Source organism: Cygnus atratus, chromosome Z (genome assembly GCF_013377495.2).
Source record: "Cygnus atratus isolate AKBS03 ecotype Queensland, Australia chromosome Z, CAtr_DNAZoo_HiC_assembly, whole genome shotgun sequence".
NCBI lineage: Eukaryota > Metazoa > Chordata > Aves > Anseriformes > Anatidae > Cygnus > Cygnus atratus.
Genome location: NC_066396.1, coordinates 65,116,822 through 65,133,874, shown reverse-complemented (window position 1 = coordinate 65,133,874; position 17,053 = coordinate 65,116,822). Strand labels below are relative to the sequence as shown.

Here is a 17,053-nt window from a genome sequence, read left to right as displayed (position 1 = left end):
GCAAATTGAAGGTTTGTTTTGTTTTTTATTGGATCTAAATTGGCTGTTACCAGTGAGAAGGTGGATTTTGGAGTTACTGCAGATACCTGTGTGAAAATGCTGTTATGCTATTCAGCATCTTCAGGCAGAAGACAGTGTGTTCCTGTTTGAACCTCTTGTTTTCCCATATGCTGTATCTTCTTACTGTATTTTAAAATAATAATAATAAAAAGTAAAATTAGACAAAGTGTTAAAAAAGAGTGGCAAGGATGATCAGATACACCTTAGCATCTATATAAGGTATAACAAAATTGGAATAGGATTCACTAGGATACAAGGTGAAAACTGATTTTGGAGGTTTGCACAATTCATATATTCATGCTGGATACTTATTTTGTGCTCTAAATGCTAATATTTTGATCAGGAGTTTCTGGCAGCCAATTAGGAAAACTGTAGGTACTGAAAATAATCCTATTTTTCATGTGTTTTTGCCAGATCCCTGCTTTCCACCTTTGCCCCTCACATATGTACAAAATTATCCAAATTTGTAATGCTAATGAAAGGTGCTGGAATGAAATGAATAGGCTGTTAAGGACACGATTGACTTATGATACAGTTGACCTCTTCCTTGAAATTCAGATTTTAGAAACTATGGGAAATGTTGATCTTGTTCTGTATTTGTTCAGTTGTGGTGTTTTTTTCTTTTTTTCTCAACTTGGGCAAGTGAAATCGCAAGTTTGGCTTGCGGAGGCCAAGACAAAGACCGCTATGATCAAGATCTCTAGGATAGGTCGAAAAGTAATTTAATTTCTTCCTTATGCACTTTAAGAAAAGACTGAAGGAGGAGTACTTTTCCTGGAGAAAATGTACACTGGAAAAGGGAATGAAGAAAGGAAATTCTTTCTTACTCAGTTGTGTCTAATCTCTGAACTCTTTTCTTTCATGCTGTCTGGAAGTACACAAAAAGAGGCTGTATATATGGCTCTGTGTATTGATGCTCTTCAGTCACTTTCTGCACCTCTCTGGGTTCCTCTGTCTTTGTTATTCATTTCTGTTTCCATTTCTATTTAAAACCAGAATCTAGCAGGTAGGGCTTATTAACTGGATTGCATCCATTTGTCAGTCACTGTCTTCAGTGGGAACTTAGTAAGAACATAGTATATCCTTCCTAGCTTCTTTGGTTGCATGCAGTCTTGCTGGCCTGAGCTCCTGTTGGAAGAGAGGCTTAACTGAAAATAAGGCAGCTTTCTGATAGCTGTGCATAGCGTCCCCTTCTGGCAGGCAATGCTGTTTTTCTTCAATTTTTGCAAAAACAGTTCATCTGGCAACTAAGGCTATTGGCAACGGTTGTGAATACCAAGGATAGTAATTCAAAACTGAAGATAGTTCCAGCCAACACAGGACGGCTTGGAAATATGTTAACCCTGAAATTGCATGTGGTTGTTATTTTAATATTAGAAAAGCAGCATGGAACAAATTGCCAGTACAGAGTGAAATTACAGATTGTACTATTCCAAGTGAACATTGACATTAATAACCAAAAGATGTTTGAGGAGAAAAGAATATTCAAATAATGATAATTTTGGCCTCATCATGCTATCATGCTTTCTGCACTGAATAATGTAGTGAAGTTGGTTTTTTTTCCTTTTGTGTAGCTTTTTTTTTTTTTGAATCCTTATAATTGTAGTTTACCTTCATAATACCTACTACTTTTGAAATTGTCACAAGATTACAGACTTCCTAACTTTTTTTGTATGTGTGGTGAAAACAATGTTTCTCCCCGAATGTGGCTACTGAATCAGATGGGAACCTCCAAAATCAAACAATTCATTTAATCTAATTGACTAAACAAAATGCCAAGTTCACAGTGTTCATCTCTGTAGACTGATGTAATTGCTGGCATTTGACTTGCATACCTCTTGAAATATTAAATTAGTTTATAAACGTGGCAGAAAAGAGCAGCCTACACTTGCCAAATAAAGTTTGGGTATTTTACAACAGCTTAAACAAACGAGCCATGTTAACTCTTGTTTTGGGAAGCTGGTTTTAAGCTTTGTTTTATGATAAAACTGTATGACTAAGTATCTTTCCCTCAGCTTCATTCTCTGCTTTTAAGAGAGCTTGTACAGAATATCAGAATAAGGATATTTAGCTAGAGGAAAGTATCCATTTGGACAAAACTGTGTTTACAGTAATATCGTGTAGTTTTATTTGATGAGGATTTTAATAACTTTATTTTTCTAGACAATATTATAAACAGAAAACTTGTTTTTTTTATTTTTAGTGTGAAACTTAGTAGATAAAAACTTGCAGGTTGACATTGAATTTCACTTGGATCTAAACTGAGACAGCAATACTGTAGACATTTAGTAATGTTTAAAATTGGTGCCAGCAAAAACCTGACACCAGTGTAGTTTACAGAAAGAACAATTGCTAGACAAGTTCCGCTTGAAATACATTCTTACATTCCCAATGATTAACTGTAATTTTGGAGTGCATTTTTTTAACAGGTTAGTGACAGTTAGTTCCTATCAAGATTGAATGCCAGATATTCATCTAAACTAAGACTGCTGTGCAGCTTTTGATTTTTTGGGAAGTTCTATTCCATTCTGAACACTTCCTCTAGTAACTGCTTTTGTTTTGTTATTTTAAAATGCAATTAAGTTCTATTGTTTTTCCTAATCTGTACTGTGGTATTCTTGCCCATGTTGTTATTAATACAACAAAACTGAAAATTAATTATTTCAAGGAAGACTTTTTATAAAAGTCATATGTTGAATAAAAGGCAAGTTAGAACAACATTAAATTCCATTAAAAAAAAAAAAGTAAGGCAATCGATGAAAGTTGCAAAGTCTTATTAAAAATGTGATAGTTTCTTGACTGTATACTTTAGGAAAATTAGCAACTGTAGAACACTTTCTTTTTATACTGTTCTTCCTCTTTGTAATACAGGATCTAGATTTTTGATAAGTGAAAAATACCATAATTACTATAGGACATAATAACAATCTTCAACAGTAATGACACAGGAGAATGTATTTAAATTATAATGCACTTAATTTGTCTACAATTAGAGAGAAAACGTCTTCATTTTTACTGGATGAAACCTCTGGTTTCAGTGTGTGATGATATAGTATCAAGTCATCCAGTCAGGTTGCCGGGAAAAGCCTTTTTGGCTAGACTGGTAGACCAAAAAATGTTCCATGGGATCTCTTTTTATTGTGGTTTTGCTTTCTTGTAGCTGTTTGTTCTTTATGACACAGGTATTTACAGTAAAACCCGACTTCTGTGGAAAGCTAAATCTATATATCCACATACTTTCAACTTGTGTCAGACTACATTGCCTGTAAGTTTGGCAGAAGTTTAACTGTTGGAGTCATTTACTAAAATATGAAGTCATTCCTGAAAACAAGCAAACTTCCAAAAGAGTACTTATTCAAACAATATCAGTAAATGTTCTTAAGATTGATAGTATAACAGTTTAATAGTGAGAAGTTCATGCAACGTGCAGAGAGAGCATTGCCATCAGGGAAGACATTCCTGCCCTCAATGCAATGTCACCTGTAATTTTCATTTATTACAAAAAAAAAAAAAAAAAAAGTAATGCGCTGCTTTATTTGTCTTGTATATATGAACTTTGAGTGCACGTATGCCTCAATGTTTGGTCCCTAATTTGTCAGTGTCTTAGATTATATTAGATGAAAGTGATTGGGAATCCATCGTTCCAAACACATTCACCCCATAGTGGTTAATTATTGTACTTTATAGTCTCTGTTAATAACCAGTAGGATATTGTGCATTTTTATAATCTTTACATGCTTATATCAAGTCTGCCAGTGAGTCACCAAAGAGACCAAGCAGTGGCTCCTAAATCAACTCCCCTCACCTTCTCTATCTGAAAAGTGCAGGCTCTAGAGTAAATGTGCATAAACACCGAAAATCCTGAGTGTCGCCTTGTCAGGAAGAGTAGCAAATCACCCAGAGTAAGGCAGAGAGATACGGAACCCTACTGTATCTTGTCTTTCCTTTCTTTACACTTCATAAATCTGTAATTGCCATTGTCTGTCTACAAATAAGTGCTTTTAATTACATTTTGTTTACACCTATCATGAACTGAGACACAACAAGGCCTTCCTTTCTCCAACAAGTATGAGGGGTTTCTGCAAACTGGGCTACTTGAAGTGCTGGATCTGCCCAGCTCCCAGGTGTGGTAGCACGAATGCTCATTTCAGCTGCATGGGCTGCTGGTGGGTGAGCTGACACTTCTAGGATTGGTGGGCTTGTTTCTACCAAATGACTGTTTAAAAAAAAAAAAAAAAGCTTATAGAACGTAAAGATGTTTAGATACTTCTGAAGGGCAGCTATTCTGAATGAGTGACTTGGAAGCTGGTATACCTTAATTTTCTGGGTGTCAGTTAAATTTGGACCTGTGGCAGGCATGGTCTTGACAGTGCCATCTTAGACTCCATGTGTATCAATCTACCTCCAGCGAGACTGTTACCAGCCCTCATAGGATTTACACCTCTGAACTGAAAACGTTATACTTCTGCCACAGTAATCTGAAATTTGGCAACTCCAGCATAATGCTTTCTTTTTCATGGATATGAAGCATTATAGAAAGTGTCTCTTTGCAATCTGCTGCAACAGAAGACGATGGCAGGTCTTTTTACAATTGAAATAGTGAAATTCTAGATTGAATTCCTGATGGAAAAATTCCGGTTTTTACTTGCCACAATTTCAGAACATGCTGTATTTTTAATAGAAATACATGGATGTTAAGACTAGACATTTTTAGTGGCTGCTAGCAATAGAATTTTTGGTACAAATATATTGGTACTTTATTGATTTACCTAGTGGGTATCAGCCAATGCTGTTGTCAGTTTGGAACGAAACATTTTAATGATTATCCAATCTCTGTCTTAGCATCATGTAAAGTAAATGGTGCAGTTGCATCATTCAGGCATTCTAGTGTCATTCAGCCAGAGAAGATAAACAGGTCTTCAGGATTACTTGTGACATTCAACAAAGCAGGAAGTTCAAACAAAAGTGTGGGTCTTTAGCCATGAAAAGCTTTACTGCAGAAGTTGCAGTCTTAAGCAAGCAGCTTATAACACGCTCTGAATTCACCTAACTTCAAGCTGCAGTTATGGAAATTTGCAACAAACCAGTAGACTTCTCTGGAAGGATTTTATGTAATTTGAATGTAATGGATAAAGATGAGTGTGACCTGGATTGCCTGGATTCCACTGAGGAAAATAATAAAGCCAAATGAAAGATTAAATTTCCAGGAGTCAGAAAGGCTATGGGCTCTTTGTCCAGAATGAGAGTCCTCTTCTTCTGTATGATATTACCAAGGCAGACACTGTGTATCCCCTTTTATTCTTTTCTTAAAAATGGTAGTAGAAAATGAGAAGAAATGCAAAAAAGAATTACCTAGGTTATGTAAGGACAAATCTTCATCGCGTAGTAGAGAAAGTTCATTGCACTTAATTACTCAAAAGAGATCTTGGGAGATGACTTGGTAATAGTTTGTCAGTTCTGGCTGGCAGGTGGCTCCCTACCCAGAAGTGCTTTAATTCTGGTCCATTGGAAAAATTACATAGTGATTTTATAATAATGTAGATATCTCTGTGTAACATTTATCTTTTTAATGAATTTATTAATGAGCTTAAGCCACACTTAACTAGACAATATCAATTTTTTACTTACTAGTTCAGATTTTCTGTCCTACTGTTCTGCTATGAATTTTGTCCAAATTCCCTTCTTTTCCCATACTATAGACGTTGGTTTCACATCTGATAAAATGGGGGTGAGGAGGTTGGGTTTTGGAGGTGGGTTTGTTTTGGGTTTTGTTTTGTTTTTGCTTTTGTTTTTATACAGGCAGAGTTTCGTTAATTTCGTTATAGCGGTCCACTAATGAGACTTAGCAACTCATATGTATAAATATATATATATATATATATGTAATGTATGTATATTTAGGTCACAGTTGCTGGCCAAGTATTTGTTTTTTCTCAACTGTCAGGAATAAAAAATGGCTGAAGTTAGTGACACTTTTTCTTCGTAATCACTGCTATAACCAATTAGAGTGTTGCATTTCTTGAAAACAGGCCTTCACAGTTGAAACAAACCTGTACTCTTACTGTGGATTTATGAAAAACGTATAACCTTTTAGGGGTAAACCACAGTTGATGTCTTTCACTCTTTGGAAGATACTCTACTTGTGAGTATATAATCTGTTTTTGCGTAAGTGAACTCATGCTTCACAATGGTGGTATTTACAGAGTCAAAGGATACTTTTGCTCTGAATCGCTGAAATACAGGACATTTAGAGGCTTAGAAAAGGTGACAAATTGGTTGTGACAGGAAGCCATACAGTCATTAAATTATAGACAAAAAGAATCTGATAGCCTATACTGAAATAAGTATATTTTCTACCCCTTTCTCCTTAATAAAGGACCTAGAAAAATGGCAGGGAAAAACAAAATGAGACTGAATGCAAAAGAAAAAGGTAATAAACGTAGTTTATGAGAAGGTAGCCTCACACCCATCCAAGGAAGATCTGAGTGCAGTAATGGGTAAGAAACAAACTGTTTCAAGGGTAAAAAAGATGTTAATGTTTTAAGAGATCTAAGTGCAGTAGTAGGTAACAAACTACAGGTGAGATTTCACCAGAAATATTTGATATTAGGTACGAGTCTTGTGTTAGCTACTTGTATATACCCTGACTCACATATTTTTTTCTAAAGAAATTTTCTCATTGTAAGAAAAAAAATCATTTTATAATGATGGGTACATACGGCGTAATTTCATAAGGAAAGGCGTAACAGTTGAACAGTTAAGAAAATCTGAAAACATGGTGATAAAAATGACTGAATTGATAAAGGTAAAAGGAAAATACTAGTCAAAGCAAAATTGAGGTTGGGTAGTAGGTATGGTTTTTAATAGAGTGAGGACTTAAACTCCTAAATTGCTTCCACAGGCCACTACTGGCAACCTTTTCTTCTGAGTCATCTAAAATTGCCTTAGACAGCATAGCCGGGAATACATTTTATGTGAATAATCTTGCATTTCTGAGATGTGTCAAAGCCTCATCTGACAGGTTTTTTTGTCTTTCCTGTCTTCTGAAGGCTATTCAATAAATTACATTACCATTCCCTTTAGATTAAAATGTGTATCTTCCTCAGTATCACCTGGATAAAGTGTAATCTGAGTAACCACGACCAGTGTTGGTATGACATTGAATTTTCAGATGCCATTTATGCTTTGCATACTTCTGTGCAATATAGCCTTGTTTTTCTGTGCAAGACAGTTCCGGCTTATTTAAATAAACTTTATCATTTAAAGCAAAAAAAAAAGAAAAATTGCTGTTCTAAATTTCCATGGGTAGTGGAGTGAAATCTCTGCCTGCGGTACTGGCCGTGGAGCTGAGGGGTTGCGTGAGGCTGTCTGGCTGCATGCTGTGTTGTCCCATCTGCATGTTTCACAGCCCAGCCTTTCACTGCCTTGACCATCCCTTTTTCCATCCCGGTCTAATCTTTGCCCACCTGTAATTCATTTGTCCCTATTGCTGTACCCAAGACCAAATTTCAGGTGACTCCATTCAGCCTTGGCTTTATGTGGTATTACTGGTACAGCTACCTAGGTACTGTCAACTGTGCAAGATTTCCTCCCCAGTACTCCTTAAGCTTTCTCTGAAGTTTGTCTGTTTTTCACGTAACTCTCCCTTAAAGATCTGTAAAATCCAGCCGTGTTGTCAGCTTCTACCATTATCTGTCACATCCAGCAATTTTATTATGTCATGTCCAGTAGTTTTTCACATCCTGTTTATTCAGCGTAATCTCAGGCCAAGGCCTAGTCATCTGCCTGCAGCCTTAACAAGGTCCAACTGGCTGACAGGTCCATTTAGCCTGATTTCCCCCCAAAGTGCAGAGCAGCTGCTAGAGCAGCCAGCACGGCCTGGTGCGGGGACTCGGGCTGGTCCTGTGCTGCTGCTCGCTTGCTCACTGCTCGTCTCATCGCTGTTGTCCCTGCCTCAGCTCTCAGCTTGGCCCAGGCACCAGGCAGGTGACACAGTGCCGCTGCACTTCATGTTGTGTGCACCAGCCTGCGGAGATCCCTGCCTTGCTCGTGTCCCTGTCTCTGAAAGGGTTTTGAGATAGGTGGTGAGTGAGGTAGGGACAGAGTTTGGAATGAGAACGAAATGATCTGTTCTGCTTGTCTCTAGCCACCCATTATCCTCTTGAAGGATGATGAAAAATCAGATATTGGGATCAACAGGTCTGTCTCCCCTGCATGCTGATTGCCTTTCCTCGTGTAGGAAAGAGATGAAACCCTAGAGTTATGACAGAAACTACTCACCTCCGGATGTACAGCCAGCACCGTTCACAACAGCGTGCTAGCTGGCATCCACCAGCACGGTGGATGATGGTTATCGGTGCACAACGTAAAGGGCAGCAGTACCAGCATGACTGGGTGCAGGCCAGCAGCTGGAGTCAGACCAGTGTGTAAGCTGCCCGAGCCTGCAAGGGGAGCAGATGAGGGTCTCCACCTCAGCCACTGAAGCAGGGAATAGCATGCGTCCCAACAGCCAGCTGCAGAGAGGAGACAGAGACAGTGCGCATCCTGTGCACAGTTACTGGTGAGACTGGGCGAGTGAGGGTCTCAGTGCAGCACCCGGCCTGCTGGCAGGGGCCAACAGGGTGTCTTTTTTCCCTGCACCAGGTGTTGTGGGTTGATCCTGTGGGTGCTGGTGTTTGAGAGATCCATGAGTGTGCAAGTGCTTGTGAATCTCATGGGGAAAGGGGCTGCTTTCATTAGTGACAAGGATTGTGTAAGAGAGCCCTGAGTGTTGCATGTGGGTGCTGTGGAAGGCAGCACCTCGTCTGTGTCAGTCCATCCTGTGTGCTTCTGGGATAGGCACTGAGCTTCCCTGCAGGTTGGATCTGCTGATGGGAAAGCAGCAGCTTTGTCTGTGTGCCTGACAGAGGCCCCAAGGTGCATAGGGCTGGGCTCCAGCAGCAGGGCAGGAGGAATCCATGGGCCTCAGAGATAGGAGGTGCCAGCCACTTATGACAGCCCCTAATAGAAGTGATGGAAACAGGTAGTAAATGCAAAGGTTCTCTCTGTGAGCTCGAAATTCTTAAGCGTTGTGCACTTCAAAGTTGAGAAGACTGTGCTGGGAAAAACATCATGGTGTTCTCTTCCTATTTTCCTGGCCTGTCTGCTGCTGACCATTAATAGAGGCAGAAGAAAGGTCTGTATAGCCCAGTGATTTCGCTCATATGGCTACTTTCACAAAAGTGAGGTATTGCAGAAGGGTATATAAATCAGAAATGCTTGTTCTGCCTTAAATCTAAGGAAAGTGAAGGAGATCTTTATAAAATTCGGCTTTAAACCTTAACAGTAGGTTCATGGTCTCGTTCTGTATATTAAGCGTTTCAGTGAAGCTTCATTCACGACTTCACATTCCAAGCTGTTACTCCTGCTCCATTGATTTGCATGATTCTGCAACATTAAGCTAGTGAAGATCATATAAATTACCAATTTTTTTAAATATAAAGAAACAGCTAGTTTTAATGAACAGTACTGGGTTCCAGAGCTTGCTTCATAGCTCCCAACCAACTATGTGACTGTGAGCATGTCACTTAACTACCGTGTCCTACTTTCACCATCTGTGAAACACTTTGGAAAGTCATGGAAAACTGAATCATAGGTCTTTTCCATCTCTAGCTTCTATTAGGTCATCCAGTCTGTCCATCTGCCAGTGTAAGATTGTTTCCTACATTCACCAGTGTTTTTCCAGTCTGGATTCTGCATGCCAAATGATTGGGCTTCCACCGGTACCTCTGGGAGATGATTTTGCAGGCATCTAGGTCTCGTTGTCAGAAAGCTCTTCTGACATTCACAAAAACTGTTTGTTTTTTTTTTTTTAGTTTCTTCATTTTGTCCTGTTAGCTTATTCCTGCTATTATATGCCTACTCACAGTTACATATTTACACAGTATCTTAAAGACCATGGTAAGATGCAACTCTTGGATTTAATATATAGAAGGAACAACAATATAAGATTTTAAATTAATGGTATGACTGTCTAATTTCAGGAAGAACCAAGTACGTGCACAGACTGCTCTAGTGTTGGGTTAGGAAGAGGGTAAAATATGGAAACCTAACAATGGAGTGGGATGTTTAATGGAAATGTTGAAATATTTATCAAGGATGATAAATTAGGGTAATAAAAAGAAAGTAAGAAGTAAACATGAAAGTCTTTCCATAATCTTCTTTTAGAGGTGCAAACTATAATGTCTTGCAGAATTTGACTTAACATTTGATTGCATTTGGTCTTGGCCAGTACATTAATTATTCAGACCTAATAGTTGCAGTAATTGCTTGAAAGGGTTTTCAGTTAGCATCTCTCTTGTCTGGATCTAAGAACAGTATTCGACTGCAAGTGCACACAATCGTCTGGATATGCATTCCTGTGTCAAACTTTAATATTTTGCATGTGCATCTCCAGTTTATTTTTTTTTCTTCTTAATTGACCACAAGTGTTGTGATTTGCTGTAATTTAAACTTAAGGCATCTACTTTCCTGGAGTTTCAGAAATTCAGCGTATGGATAATTCTCTTCAAGTGTTGAAGCCAGCAGCATTTAGATACAAGCTCGATCTTAATGATAGCTATCAGAATAACTAGTTATCTGTGTATGAAATTTTTCAGAACCGTGAATGCATGGAATGTATTTGGGCTCAGCATAACAGTAGTTGATTCTTAAGTCTGGGAATGAAAATTGCATTATCTTCAGAAAAGAAGGATTTATATTTTTTATAATTACTATTATTCTATTTTATTTTATTTTATTTTACTTTTCAACTTCAGTTTCATCGTCTTAACCCCATATATATCCAGGTGTTGATCAGTTCTGATGTAAATTCCTAGTCTATGAGAATGTCATAACCTTTCAAAGCTTTTATGCAGCATAATCAATACAAGCACAATTTCTGGAAATAAGATAACTATTCTGCGTACTTTGCTTTTTAAAATCTCCATTTCCATCAGTAGTATTACATACAGTAAGATTTAAGTTTAAATTAATGTTTAAGTTTAAATTAATTGAAGTTTAAATTAACATTTTAAAGTAAATGCAGTATTTACATAAACAACAACAAAAAAGTCTGTATATAACAAACTGAATTTCTTTCTTTAAGTAATCAACAGGAGATGCTATAAAGTTATAATGTTTATGAGGAACGTAAAACTTACAAATGTTTAGCGAAGTCTAAAGAATGAATATATCTTTCGTCCACAGGAAGTAAAGCCAGATCAAGTTACCAGGCTTGCACTTAGGAAGGAAGTTAATTTTGAAAGTGTCTGCAAAAAGGTAAGGCTTGTTGGTCTTGGTTTTCTGCACCTTGTTCCATGAGTGTGAGAGAGTATGCGAGCCCCTTAAGAAAAGGTGCATATGTGGATGGGTACCTGCATTTGCATGCTGTCTTGTATATGTTATATAAGGTTCTCCCTGAAGGCCTTTCTTCCTTTTCTAAGGAAGTGTATCCACTAGGACACGTCTACAAAAAATTGTATGGCTGTTTAGCATGAGTAGCTTGTCATCAGGGCTGGCCAGCTAATCCCTAGTAACTAGAGTTGCATAGCAGGAAGCATAGTAGTGTTCTTTCTGTCTTTATAAATAGATTTGTTATGTTTATGTAGTACATATACATGGATCAGTTAATGTAAATAATCAAAGCTTTCAACAACAGTTGAAAATAAGCTCTAAATACTTCTAGAGGCAGAGAGAAGCTTACCCATGTGAACAAAATTATTTAGCCTGAAATAAAGGTGGGATATTAACACCACTGTGGCTCATGAATTTCAATGCAGTGTTTCTCCTGAAACCCACTAATGATGGCATGTTACTAAATATTAACTAACTAGCGATACCTGTAAGGGATGAAATGAAGGCACAGAAGTGTGCAGATGTTCTTTGTAATAAGTAGTTGAGGATGAGAGCAGGCAGAACACTCTAAAAGAAAAGTGAAAAAGAGCAGAAATAAGTACCCTTTTAAATGATGCTGCAGAAATGATTATACATAGCAGTTCTGAATCAAAAAATATCAGTAAACAAAACTGTATATTTTCCACCAAATTCTCCTCAATTCCTGTGGGTGGTTTACTGAGGACTGGGAAGAGTCAGAGGTCTGAAATCTACATCATGCACAGTCTAAGTTTTCATGTAGAATTGGATCATTTCCTCCTATAATGGCATCACTCGTTTGCAATATAACTGTACTATTTCAAAGCACACAACCATGTGTGGTGCAATTCATCCATCAGCATAAAGTGGAGCAGGATTTCACTGAAACAAAATAAAATTAATATGCTAGAGAAGAGAAATCTCAGGGTGGATCTCATTAATTGATGTAAATACCTGAAGGGAGGGTGCAAGGAGAATGGAGCCAGGCTCTTGTCGGTGGTTCCCAGTGCCAGGACAAGAGGCAGTGGGCACAAACTGGAACACCAGAGGTTCTGTCTGAACATCAGAAAACACTTTTTGCTGTGCAGGTGACCGAGCACTGGCACAGGTTGCCCACTGAGGCTCTGGAGTCTCCCTCCTGGAGATCTTCAAAAGCCACCTGAATGTGGTCCTGGGCACCCTGCTTGGGGTGGTCCTGCTGGGCAGGGGTAGGACCTGGTGCCTCCAGAGCTCTCTGTAAGCCTCAGCCCTTCTGTGACTGTGTGATAGTATAGTACACTTCATATCATAGGAATTCAGTATTTTTGGAGCAGTGTTTGGATGGAAGTGTCTTATGTTTTTGCTTCTCTTAATGATGGAAGAGAGTCAGGAAAGGGCCGCAGAGATAATGACAAAGAGCTAAAAGGCAGCATTCTTTTTAAAGTTACTTGACCAAGATTTTCCATTCTGAATGTGAGCTAGTTACTGGTTACTATGGTGTCAGAAATGGTGCAGATGTGAAAAGATTCATGATAGAGAGGACACGTGGAGAGGGACTTTGAAGAGGGTGCTAAAATTCAAACAATAAAACATTTTGTCATTTAATACTGTAGAAGATTCTCTGCCAATAGTTCAAATGCATCAGGCTTGTGCTGATTGCATTCTCAAAAGGTGTAGTGGTCCCCAAATGAAATAAAGAGTTTACAGGTTTACAGTTGGAATTTTATTGTTTAGGAGGGTAATTCTGTTGCAAAGAATATAACAAGAGGTATTGTTAATCTTACCAGTTCATTTTGTGTATTCATTTCTTTTCCTAGTATTTCCTCAGATGTAAGCAGAGGGGAAAAGTGTGAGAAAAATCTGTGAAATTCTCCTAGCCCTCGGTATACATATTTCTCCTAAATAATAGGATTCATGTTTTCATAGTCATGGTTGACTGCTTTCCAAATGTACTTAAAATAGACTTTCATTTAGCAGTAATTGTTGAAGACAGATAATACAGGTGTCTTCATGGAGTTGTTTTGTTTTTTAAGATCTTTTGTTATTTGTGTTACTTTCTGTGGCTGGTAATGTTTTTTGGTTGTGTGAAAGTCTGTTCGTCTCATGCTTTGTAGAGAATAGGTCTCCTGTTTCAAAACAAGTGTTTGGATGGTTGCTGATGCTCTTTTAAACCTATGGGGTGGCGGGGTTATCCTTAGTATTGCAGCACTGTTGACAAGTGGTAGCTTAGCCATCTTAACTTCACTGGTTGGCCATAGCATACCCACAGCTAAAGAATGTATCCCTTATATGCTTTAACAGAAGTTAATTTTCAAATGTATTATTTCTTCTTTTCCCACAGTTAGTTAGCAATAATAAAATTTTGGGAAAAAAAATCTATATCAATATTCTGTAGGTCACATGAAATGTTGAACACACTATTTACCTTTTCATTAACTCGAATTTCGAAATATTTGAAGCAAAACATCCTGTGGCTGTTTTCATTTTCCGAATAGGTTTGTTTTCATTGATAAAAGGCAATCTGCTTTTAATTCACTGTGGAATGCTGAATATTAGTTTTGCATAGTGGACGTGTAGTCAAGATACTCGTTTCATTCCTTCTGCCCACTGAGATTTTATGTTCTATTACTATGTTTTCCCATGTATTTTTCAGAATAAGATATTTAGAAAGTGTTTGCGTAGATTTCAGTGAAGTACAATAAAATTGTGCCATTTAGCAACTGACACTGTAACTGCAGTTTTTATGATTTAGCTGTCAAGATTGTTAATTAGCTAAGATTGTTGATTTGCTAATAAGCAAATCAAAATTATGATAGTTGTGGAGTGACCTGGCAATTCACCAGCCACATGACACTAGACTTTTTCTGTTTTTCATTAATAAAAATGTCATAGGGCTGACCATGTTAATGTAAGACAGGAAGCAGTGCATGAGCAGTCCTTTGTGCGCCTCTGATGAAACTTTCAAAGCCCATTTTTAATATTGCTGCAGCTGGCACCATTACTATTAACAGGTGATAAACTCTGTTGTAAAGATTGTAATAAATGTTGCCATGTGACTTCAACTATATATTGTTGGTGCTTAGCTACAGCTGTTGAAAAATGAAAACTATTTTCTGGATTTTGGATAAGTTTTGTGCACTTTTTATATGCAGTTGTGTACTGTCAGCAATGAATGTTTTTGCTAGTCATTAAAATTGAAAAACATGCCAGATCTGTTGCCTATTTTTTTTTCTTTTAACCTGCTTTCTAACTGCGTTACATTTTAAACTGTTCTTTATAGCATGTGTCCCTGAACTGATATGGTAGGCTTGGTTTCTTAGTGGTGTGCTCCAGCACTCCAAAAGTATAAATCAGAAGCTAATCATAAAAAAAAGTTGTTCATTACAAGTAGGGAACTGATTTAGGAGCTAGCAAGGACCCTAACCTTTATCTTCAATCTATTGTTAACACAATTTCAAGGTAAGTTAGATAGGTTAAGATAGGCTGGATAGATGGGTAAATATGTAATCATATTTTTGTGGTATTAGAGAAATCATGTCTCATCTGTGCTGTTTCTCCAAAAAAGAGGACATTTATCCATCTGTGAGCACCTTCATCGTAACTCCAGTTGCTTTTGTTTCCTTTACACTACTGATAACAGATACTAACTTCTTGTAGCACCTCACTTAGTTTTATTTCCAGTACAAACTTGGTATATAGAACATGGAAAAAAAATAATCTGTGTTTTAAACAGTGAGAATTACAGAATTACAGAATCCTACAGCAGCATAATGGAACTCTCTATTCCAGGCAAAGATCTGAAATGCCATCCTGCTTTAAGTCGAAATACTTATTGTTTTTTCGTAAATAATCTATGTGCTTCAAAATTCAATAACTTTCAGATTTTTAGGGGAAAACATGAAATTGAAAACGAAAAGGACCTGGTGAACTTTTCCTTTAGTAAAGAAGAATAGAGCACCAGTATATGTTAGCATGACAGCTTAAACTGAGCTCATGCTTAGTATCTTAGTAGGCAAGTCAATCTGCAGATGGTAAATATATGTCCTCTGTTTTTTGCTCCTAGATACATAACATTAGTAACATAGGTTTTCTTTTCTGTACTGAGCTCTCATGTGTGGTCCTTGGAACCACCTTTTCCTACTAAATCTTGTATTTTCACCTTCTCCTCCAGTCTTGTCATGTCTGAAGCATGCAGATGCTTGACTGCAAAGAGGATTCTGCACAGCAAATTTTGAGTATATTATGATCACCAAAGCTTGGTGCCATGCCATATTCTTCTCAGTCTCAACATTACTGAAAAGCTTGCCACAATTTCTAAGTGTGTTGAGAAATTTCTTCTAGTCCAGAAATATAATCCATTACTAGGCCTTAGAAGCTTTTTTGTTAATGTAAGGCCTGGTCAGCTTATTTTGGATTGCTTCATGTTCAGCAACCAGCTTTGTCTTGTTTGGAATTTAGATGGAATTCTAAGGCTTTAGAAACAGGATCTCAGGCAGCTTATGCATGGCCAGGATTTGACTGTGCAGCCTGGTGCACAGTACGATTTTTGAGAACAGCTGTACTTAACATATGATTAAGGAGGGATGAAATTAGTGCCGTTTAGCTTTAGGTCCGTCAGTTTTTAATGGATGCTTAAAGGCTTTTATGCTACAGTTCTGGGGGTTATTTTGGGGGTGAGTGAAATTAATATCCATGGCGCATACGAATTTGGGATTTAAGAACTAACTAAAATATTAACAGCAATAATAAAAGATTTTCTGTAATTTATCAAATGAAAATACTATTACTTCACACTTGAGAAGAGACTACTTCACCTACCAAACTCCTCCACGAATTCACTGGATCGCTACTGCAGGACTGAGGAAGTCAAGCAAGAAGAATATGAGAATGAGATAGAAAGGTGTATGAGCAAAAAGATCTGACAGGAGCAAAGGATAAAGTTACAGGACTGATGGTGTATTACCTTTATTTCTTTCAAAGAAACTGTTTACATCACAATATTAAAATAGCAATTCTGAGATTCTTATCACTTTTTAAAACTATTATTTGAACTTCTTAAATTCACAACTCTGTCATCAGCAACCAAAAAAAAGTGCAAGGATAGGGTAGTCACAGTGCTTGTGTTGCTTTAAGTTCTTCTTCATGTATTTACAATGAAAATGCATTTCACACCAACAGTTTTTAAAGGCGTTTTGTGAAAGGCTGCCAACTTTGAGATGTTTGAGTATCACACTCAGTAAGCTGTTATTTGGAGCATCAGGTTCCCCAGAGTATATCACTAACTGGAAATCTTGGGTTACAAGACATGAACAAGACATCGTTACACAACCATAATATTTATTCTTATGAATAAACTTATTTTTTTAATGTAAATTTATTAAGGAAATTTTAAATTTGATAATTCCAGTACTTTTTAATTTTGTAACAGAGAAAGAAAGGAAGATGGCATTTTTGAATCACATAGAATTTTGATTAAACAGCTGCATCCAAGGAGAAACGCTGGTATCTGTATTTTCTGAATTTGAAAAACATAATGGTTTCTATTTTAGTTGACGCTCCTAAATGTACACTTTATGATTCTGGCTTTACTTTATTTTGAAAATGTACTTTCTAATGGAAAATG

General features: G+C 37.4%; 1 protein-coding gene across 3 annotated transcripts in view; it reads left to right on the top strand.

The window, feature by feature from the left end:
* SRFBP1 (serum response factor binding protein 1) overlaps positions 1-17,053 on the top strand; it is a 77,316-nt gene that overhangs the window by 43,213 nt on the left and 17,050 nt on the right. For all 3 annotated transcript variants that reach the window (XM_035567014.2, XM_035567017.2, XM_035567015.2), the window contains exon 4: positions 11,287-11,358. In XM_035567014.2, coding sequence (XP_035422907.1) covers positions 11,287-11,358 — 72 coding nt within the window. The remainder of the gene's footprint in view (positions 1-11,286; positions 11,359-17,053) is intronic.